This window comes from Pezoporus occidentalis, unplaced genomic scaffold, assembly GCF_034315485.1.
Source record: "Pezoporus occidentalis ecotype Australia unplaced genomic scaffold, CSIRO_AGI_Poc_V1 ctg636, whole genome shotgun sequence".
In the NCBI taxonomy this organism is placed as follows: Eukaryota; Metazoa; Chordata; class Aves; order Psittaciformes; family Psittacidae; genus Pezoporus; species Pezoporus occidentalis.
The window spans coordinates 24384-33555 of NW_026915983.1; the positions used below are offsets into that span (position 1 = coordinate 24384).

The window sequence follows — 9172 nt, forward strand, 5'->3', positions numbered from 1 at the left end:
CATATATACATGTGAACAGGGGACGATGATTATTTGGAAGAGAACAGCCTGAGCAGTCTCCACAAAATCCATGAAAATTAATTTCTTGTCAAATAATGATAATAATAATAATATAAGAAGACTAATACTAATAAGATAGTAATAATACTATAATACTAATAATACTAATACTACTACTAATGATCATAACAATAATGAAATAATTCCATATCTCTGCCTCTCTGCAACTGCCTTTCCCATTGCCCCAGCATTGGCCAAGAGCCTTAAGAACTGGCATTCATTGGGATGAAAACTAATAATGCCAATAATATGTTTTATTAATTATCTAATGTAATTACTATTTAATTAGTATTATTAGATAATTATCTAATGTTATCAGAATTAATAACGATAATTATTCATATGAATAATACTGGCTAAATATTTAAACTTAGGATGTGTTATCCTTGGTGCTACTGCTGCTACTACTATTATTCTTAGTAATATTGTGCATATATTATTATTAATAATATATTATTATATTATTAATATATTTTATTACTAATGTAGTAACATTACTATTATTAGCATTATTCACGTTTTATTGCCCTCAATATCCATCTCAACCAACCAAAACATTCCCTCTTCCCTCCTTTCATTCCCAAGTATTTTGATGTTCGAAATCAGGGTGTTTCATTCCCAAATGGCCATTCCAGAGCTCCTGCAACAAGTGGGAAAGTCCCTGCAAAATCCAGGGCATCTCCTTGGCTCCCAATTGGGTTGGCAAGAATCAAGAGCTAAACATGGCCTGAATTATTGGGAATTATGGAATTACTCAGTTCAATTATTAAGGTCGATTACAAGTCAATGTATGAAGAGTCCTGACAAGGAGCCAGTTGGAACTAAGGAAATTATGGCCAATCCATGAGCATATCCTTGGCTTCCTCTTGGGGAGGTCCAGCTGGGGCTGGAACCCCTCTTTCTTCACTGGGATCACTCTTGGGATAGTGGTTTATACAGAGCTGTAGAGCTGGGTAGAGGGCAAGAAGCCACCAGCATAACTCCTTTGAGAGCCCTGTTTTGGGGTGACACCTTCCCCATCACCCCCCTTCCTGATGGACTCTGACCCCCACCTCCCCAGTGGGATATTATGGGCAAGGCATGGACTTTGTCCCTCCTCAGACACCTCCCAAGTGCCAGGAGAGGTGAGAAGAACACCATAAACCAGTTAAATAGAGTACTGGTGACAGGGAAGGGCATGGGTGTGGTGGGGATGGTGGGGATGGTTGTGGTGATGGTGATGGTTGTAGTAGTGGGGATGGTGGTGGTGAGGATGGTTGTAGTGGAGGGGATGGGGGGGGATGGGGGTGGTGGGGATGGGGGTGGTGGGGATGGTTGTAGTGGTGGGGATCGTGGTGGTGGAGGGGATGGTTGTAGTGGAGGAGATGGTGGTGGTAGGGATGGTTGTAGTGGTGGGAATGGTGGTGGTGGGAATGGTTGTGGCGGAGGGGATGGTGGTGGTGGGGATGGTTGTGGTGGTGGGAATGGTGGTGGTGGTGGGGATGGTTGGAGTGGAGGGGATGGTGGTGAGGAGATGGTAGTGGTGGTGGGGATGGTTGGAGTGGAGGGGATGGTGGTGAGGAGATGGTGGTGGTGGTGGGGATGGTTGTGGTGGTGGGGATGGTTGTAGTGGTGGGGATGGTTGCAGTGCTGAGAGTGGTGGTGGGGATGGTTGTAGTGGTGGGGATGGTGGTGGTGGGGATGGTGGTGGTGGGGATGGTTGGAGTGGAGGGGATGATTGTAGTGGGGGGGATGGGAGGGGATGGGGGTGGGGGGGATGGTTGTGGTGGTGAGGTGATGGTGGCGGTGGTGGGGATGGTTGTGGTGGTGGGGATGGTTGTGGTGGTGGGGATGGTTGTAGTGGTGGGGATGGTTGCAGTGCTGAGAGTGGTGGTGGGGATGGTTGTAGTGGTGGGGATGGTGGTGGTGGGGATGGTTGGAGTGGAGGGGATGATTGTAGTGGGGAGGATGGTGGTGGGGATGGGGGTGGGGGGGATGGTTGTAGTGGTGGGGATGGTGGTGGTGGGATGGTTGGAGTGGAGGGGATGATGGTAGTGGGGTGGATGGTGGTGGTGGAGGGGATGGCTGTAGTGGAGGAGATGGTGGTGATGAGGATGGTTGTGGTGGTGGGGATGGTTGTAGTGGAGGGGATGGAGGAGGTGGGGATGGTTGTAGTTGAGGGGATGGAGGAGATGGGGGTGGTGGGGATGGTTGTGGTGGTGGGGGTGGTTGTAGTGCTGAGAGTGATGGTGGGGATGATTGTAGTGGTGGGGATATTTGTAGTGGTGGGGATGGTGATGGCAGGGATGGTTGTGGTGGTGGGGATGGTTGTGGTGGGGATGGTTGGAGTGGTGGGGATGGTGGTGGTGGGGATGGTGGTGGTGGGGATGGTTGTAGTGGTGGGGATGATTGTAGTGGGGGGGATGGTGGTGGGAATGGTGGTGGGGAGGATGGTGGTGGGGCAATGGTGGTTGTGGTGGGGATGGTGGGGGGGCGTGGTGGGGATGGGGATGGTGGTCAGGATGGTGGTGGTGGGGATGGTTGGAGTGGAGGGGATGGGGGGGATGGGGGTGGTGGGGATGGTTGTGATGGTGGGGATGGTTGGAGTGGTGGGGATGATTGTGGGGGGGGATGGTGGTGGGAATGGTGGTGGCTGGATGGTAGTGGTGGGGATGGTTGTGGTGGTGTCGATGGTGGTGGTGGTGGGGATGGTGGTGGTAGTGGGGATGATTGGAGTGGTGGGGATAGTTGGAGTGGTGGGGATGGTTGATGTGGTGGGGATGGTGGTGGCGGTGGTGGTGGGGATGGTGGTGGGGATGGTTGTAGTGGATGGGATGGTGGGGATGGGGGTGGTTGGAGTCATGGGGATGGTGGTGGTGATGGGGATGGTTGTAGTGGAGGGAATAGGGATGGTTGGAGTGGTGGGGATGGTTGGAGTTGTGGGGATAGTTGGAGTGGTGTGGGGAAGGTTGTGGTGGAGATGGCAGTGGTGCAGGAGGAGGTGGTGGTCACTGAAGTGGTTCCTGATGCAGCAGTTCTAGATCTACTCTTGCCAATGGAGGGGCTCAGAGGACCATTAGGACTTATGGGGCCAGCAGGGCTGGATCGGTTGGCGGGGCTGGTGCTGCCACCACTGCCCATAGAGCTCAACAGGCCCATGGTGCTCATGCAGTGGTGTCCCCACCATCCATGGGGTGACCATGTGGTGGTGGCCACCTTGGGACCCCTCCATGTCAACCACCCTCCCCAAAGGCCCCACATGTGTCACCCAAAGAGGGGACAATAAAATAAGTGCTTTATTCAACTACAAACATGGAGTTGATAGAACCATGCAGGGAGGAAGGTGGGAGATGTCCTGGTGCTTCCTCACCCATGGCTCTTGGGTTCTTCTGCTCAAGGGATGATGATCTGGGATGGCTTCTCTATGTGGATCTGGGGAAGAAGGAAGGGGAGATGGGGGTGGAGCTGGGGAGGTTGACCCACTATGGTGGGGGGGTCCTAGGGACATGGCACCCACCTTCTGTGAGGTGTCCACCTTCTCCAGGTAAATCTGGGTGGTGCTGGGGGTCTCCAGATCTGTTGGGGAAGGAAAGAGAGCATAGACTACAGCAGCAAACTGGGGGGCTGCAGCTCCACCTGGCCACCACCACCCATTCATCATCCATCATCCATCCATCCACCATCCATCATCCATCTATCATCCCTCATCCATCCATCATCCATCCATCCATCCATCCATCCATCATCCATCATCCATCCATCCATCATCCACCATCATTCATCATCCATCCATCCATCCATCATTCATCATCCATCCATCCATCCATCCATCCATCCATCCTTCATCCATCCATCCATCCATCCATCCATCCATCCATCCATCCATCCATCCATTCATCCATCCATCCATCATCCACCATCATCCATCCATCCTCCATCCATCCATCATTCATCATCCATCCATCCATCCATCCATCCATCATCCACCATCATCCATCATCCATCATTCATCCATCATCCATCCACCATCCATCCTTTCATCCATCCCATACATCCATCCATCATTCATCCATCATCCATCCACCATCCATCCATCCATCCATCCATCCATCCATCCATCCTTCCATCCATCATCCATTCATCATCTATCAATCATTCATCCATCACCCATCATCCATCCCACTAGCTCCATTACCTTCCAGCATGAATCCTTGATTGTTGGTGGCAAAGCCCTGGGGGCTGCTCCAGCTCTCTTCGATGCTGCAGTAGAGCTCCGAGATGGACGTCAACTTATCCCTGCATGGTGCCATGGAGGTGGATGAGAACCGGATCCGCTCCTATGGGACAACCCCTTATCCCCACCCCACTTGCCTGTACATCTCCTTCTGCCTCCTTGCCCGCACCAGGAAGATGGTGAAGATGCCGATGGCCAACACCAGCCCGGTCACTGGGACCCCTATGGCCACCCCAACCTTGCTGATCCGTGAGCTGCAGGCCTTGTCCTGGTACCAAAACGCCGCCTTGTCCGAGCACCTGATGAGGACACATCCACGTCCACATGCACGTCCACATCTACATCCAAGTGGTGACACCAGCACCAAGCCAAGGAGGGGTCACCCACTGCGTGGAGGACACCCAGTGGGGTCCTTACATGCACTCTGGTCCTTCTTTGAGCACCTTGCAAGTGCCAAAGATGCAGGGGAGGGGGTCAGTTGTTCGCTGGTCACATCTGGTGATGCAGATGACGCCGGTGGCCGTGAGGAGTGGGGAATAAAAGGAACTGAAGTTGTTCAGATTGAGGCTTTCACAGACACCTAAGGGTGGGAGGTCACAGGTCAAGGATGTGGCTTAGGGGCGTCCCAGGGTTGATAGGAACATCTCCATGGGTTCACTTACTCTTCTCAACTTCTTCCACCTTGTAGCTGGTGATGTTGGTGAACACAGCATTGAAGCAGAAAGAGCCTGGTGTGGAGAGAGAAGCTGCTGATGGGCACCCTTGGGCTCAAGCTCCATCCTCCCCCTAAACAAGGACCTTGTCCTGGTGCCAAGCAATGCATGGGACCATCATCCATCCATCCATCCATCCACCCATCCATCCATCCATCCTTCCTTCTGTCCGTCTGTCCATCCATCCATCCATCCATCCATCCATCCATCCATCCATCATTCATCCATCCATCATCCATCCATCCACCCATCCATCCATCATTCATCCATCCACCCATCATCCATCCATCAGCCAGCCAGCCAGCCAACCAGCCAGCCAGCCAACATCCAGCCAACCAGCCAGCCAGCCATCATCCAGCCATCATCCATCCATCCATCCATCCATCCATCCATCCATCCGTCAGCCATCCATCAGCCAGCCAGCCAACCAGCCAGCCAGCCATCATGCATCCATCCATCCATCCATCCTTTATCCATCCATCCATCCATCCATCCATCCATCCATCCATCCACCCATCCATCCATCCTCCATCCATCAGCCAGCCAGCCAACCAGCCAGCCAGCTATCATCCATCCAGCCATCCATCCACCCATCCATCCAGTCATCAGCCAGCCATCAGCCAGCCAGCCAGCCAGCCATTACCAGACATCAGCCATCCATCCATCATCCATCCATCATCCATCCATGGCCACCACTCACAGTTGGGTCGTTCACAGTTCTCATTGCAGGTGGTGGAGTTGGTGATGGCGATGATGAGGTCATTGGAGATGGTCTTCAGTGTCTCATTGGCCTTGGTGCTTGCAGGGACCTTCAGGAGCACTGTGTAGTTCACCACGATGCTGCCCTGGCTGCAAAGAGAAGGGACACGGGTGGCTATGGCAGGGAGACCCAACTGGGACCAACGTGGTGGCTATGGCAGGGAGACCCAACTGGGACCAGTGTGGGTTGGAGGGATGCAGATGCCCCATCCCTGGAGAGCATCATGAGCATCCTGGCTAGAACATGGCTTGGAGGGATGTGGATGCCCCATCTTTGGGGAACACTGTGGACCATCCTGAATAGAACATGGCTTGGAAGGATGCAGATGCCCCATCCTTGGGGAGCATCACTTCTAATTGACCCCTGTGGGTCGTCTCGTTCCAAATCCCACTGCTGAAACAGGCCAAGTGGGTCAGGAGCACTCACGTCAGTTCAAGGATCACCACATCTTGATAGCCCTCAATATTCTTGTAGAGGTCTCTCATCTGGAAGACAAAGAGAACCCATGGGGAGATCTGACCCCATGCACCTCAAAGGGGTGTCCCTGGTGCTGCCAGGTCCTGACCTGCTCCTTGAACTCCTTCTCAAAGTCCTGGAAAGCTGGCGAGGATTTGTCCTGGAGCTCAGTCGTGAATTCCCGGTTATCAATCTTGGTCTTCATTCCCACCGCGGCATCCAGCAGCACTTCCCAAGCAGAGGGAGAGCCATGGGCAACCAAGCCAGGTGCCCCTGCCCCTCCAGGGTGCCCTTCAGCAGGGGACCTGTTTGGGGCCTTATGGTGGCCCCATTCTCAATTTGGTCCCTCCATGGTGTTCCCATTCCCAGCTCAGTCATTCCATGGTGTTCCCATTCTCAGTTTGGTTCCTCTTTAGTGCCCCCATTCCTGTGTTGGTCTCTCCATGGTGTTCCTGCTCCCAGCTCAGTCCCTCCATGGTGCCCCATTCCCTGCTCAGTAACTCATGCTGGCCCCTTCTCAAGCTGGTCCCTCTTTGGTGTCCCCATTCCCAGCTCAGTCCCTCCATGGTGCCCCATTCCCAGCTCAGTCCACCTTTAGAGGCCCTATTCCCAGGTTGGTTCCTCCATGGTGTTCCCATTCCCAGCTCAGTTACTCATGATGCCCCATTCCCAAGCCACTCCCTCTTTGGTGTCCCCATTCCCATGTTGGTCCCTCCATGGTGCCCCATTCCCAGTTCGGTCCCCCTTTGGTGGCCCCATTCCCAGCTCAGTTAAGTATGACATCCCATTCCCAGGCTAGTCGCTCTATGGTGGCCCCATTCTCAGTTTGGTCCATCTTTGGTGCCCCTATTCCCATGTTGGTCCCTCCATGGCGTTCCCATTCCCAGCTCAGTTACTCATGGTACCCCCATTCCCAAGCCAGTCCTTCTTTGGTATCCCCATTCCCAAGCTGGTCCCTCTATGGTGGCCCTGTTCCCAATTTGGTCCCTCTTTGGCATTCCCATTCCCAGCTCAGTCCCTCTGTGGTGTCCCATTCCCATCTCAGTTACTCATGATGGCCCATTCCCAGGTCTGTCTGTCTGTGGTGGCCCCATTACCAGGTTGGTCCCTCTTTGGTGGCCCCATTCCCATTCACCACACATGGTGGCCCTTTCCCAAGCTGGTCCCTCTTCGGTGTCCCCATTCTTGCATTGGTCCCTCCATGGTGCCCAGTTCCCAGCTCAGTCCCTCCATGCTGTCCCCATTCCCAGCTCAGTCACTCCATGCTGGCCCATTCCCAGTTTGGTCCTCCTATGGTGGCCCCATTACTAGGTTTGTCCCTCTTTGATGGCCCATTCCCAGCTCACTTACTCATGGTGCCCCTTTCCCAAGCCGCTCCCTCTTTGGTGCCCCTATTCCGAGCTCAGACCCTCCATAGTGACCCCTTTCCCAGCTCAGTTACTCATGGTGGCCCCTTCTAAAGCTGGTCCTTCTTTGGTGACCTCATTCCCAGCTCAGTCCACCTTTAGAGGCCCTGTTCCCAGGCTGGTCCCTCCATGGTGTTCCCATTCCCAGCTCAATCCCTCTTCATGGCCCCATTCCCAATTCAGTCTCTACATGGTGTTCCCATTCCCAGCTCAGTCCCTCCATGGTGTTCCCATTCCCAGGGCAGTTACTCATGGTGGCCCATTCCCAAGCTGCTTCCTCTTCGGTGTCCCCCTTCCCATGTTGGTCCCTCCATGGTGCCCAGTTCCCAGCTCAGTCCCTCCATGGTGGCCCCATTCCCAATTTAGTCCCTCCATGGTGTTCCCACTCCCAGCTCAGTTACTCATGGTGGCCCTGTTCCCAAGCTGGTCTCTATTTGGTGGCTCCATTCCCAGGCTGGTCCCTCTATGATGCCCCATTCCCAGCTCAGTTGCTCCATGGTGTTCCCATTCCCAGCTCAGTTACTCTTGGTGGCCCACTCCCAAGCAGGTCCCTCTATGGTGGCCCTATTCCCAGGTTGGTCCCTCTATGATGGCTCATTCCCAGCTCAGTCCCTCCATTGTGGCCCATTCCCAGCTCAGTTACTCATGGTGGCCCCATTCCCAATTTGATCCCTCCATGGTGTTCCCATTCCCAGCTCAGCTCACCTTTAGAGGCCCATTCCCAGGTTTCTCTCTCCGTGGTATGCCCACTCCAAGCTCAGTCACTCTTTAGTAGCCTCATTCTCAGCTCAGTCCCTCCACAGTGTCCCCATTCCCAGCTCAGTCCCTCCATGGTATTCCCATTCCCAAGCCCTCCCTCTTTGGTGCCTCCATTCCCAGCTCAGTCCCTGCATGGTGTTCCCATTCCCAGCTCAGTTCCACATGGTGGCCCATTTCCAGGTCAGTCTGTCTGTGATGGCCCCATTCCCACTGTGCTCCCTCTTTGGTGGCCCCATTCCCAGCTCAGTCCCTCCATGTTGTTCCCATTCCCAGCTCAGTCCCACCATTGGGCCCCCATTGCCATCTCCATCCCACCTCCAGGTGACCCCATTCCTGCTCAGCTCCCGGGATTGGGTTCCTACCATCCTTGACCTCGATGCTGTCCTTGGCCTCCTGGCACTCGCTTCCCTGGAAGTTCTCAGGGCAGAAGCAGAATCCATTGCTCCAGGTGCCCCCATTCTGGCATATCGGGAATTGGCAGGATTCCCCATAGAATCCATCAGAACATTCGCACTCAGACCCGTTCCAAAAGCCACCATTAAGGCATGGATCTGCAGGGATATGAGGGTGGGACATGGCTGGAGACACCCGGAGCCCATAGGGAAGGGCAGAGGGAAGGAGGAGGCCTCACCTGTATTTGTGCTGCTGGGAGGGGTTGTATGGAGGGTGGACCGGGGAGTGCTGGGAATGGGAATGGTGGAGCTGGATGGAGCAGTGGAAGAGACACCAGAAGCCGGGGTGGTGGTGGAGAGTGGTTCCAGTCTCCAAAGTGGTTGTAGATTTCAAAGCTGGTCCAGTTTCCAGT

The 9172-nt window shown here is 54.0% G+C and overlaps 1 protein-coding gene across 1 annotated transcript; it reads right to left on the reverse strand.

The window, feature by feature from the left end:
* Window positions 1–3315: 3315 nt before the first annotated feature.
* Window positions 3316–8915, reverse strand: LOC134174896 (mucin-3A-like). The gene is made up of 10 exons (XM_062640231.1): window positions 8730–8915; window positions 6312–6430; window positions 6173–6231; window positions 5687–5835; window positions 4936–5001; window positions 4691–4853; window positions 4411–4572; window positions 4235–4335; window positions 3557–3615; window positions 3316–3471 (listed from the first exon to the last, which is right to left on the reverse strand). The coding sequence occupies exons 2-10, from the start codon at window positions 6405–6407 to the stop codon at window positions 3433–3435; spliced, it is 894 nt and encodes a 297-aa protein (XP_062496215.1). The 5' UTR covers window positions 6408–6430; window positions 8730–8915; the 3' UTR covers window positions 3316–3432.
* Window positions 8916–9172: the final 257 nt, after the last annotated feature.

What these genes read in the sequence shown, in the direction of transcription:
- LOC134174896 (XM_062640231.1), bottom strand. Translation starts at nt 6,407, where the DNA reads ATGAAGACCAAGATTGATAACCGGGAATTCACGACTGAGCTCCAGGAC. An exon ending in AAAGAAGGACCAGAGTGCAT is followed by an intron (nt 4,573 to 4,690) that starts GTAAGGACCCCA and finishes TGTCCTCATCAG; the next exon opens with GTGCTCGGACAAGGCGGCGT. An exon ending in AGGCAGAAGGAGATGTACAG is followed by an intron (nt 4,336 to 4,410) that starts GCAAGTGGGGTG and finishes GGCACCATGCAG; the next exon opens with GGATAAGTTGACGTCCATCT.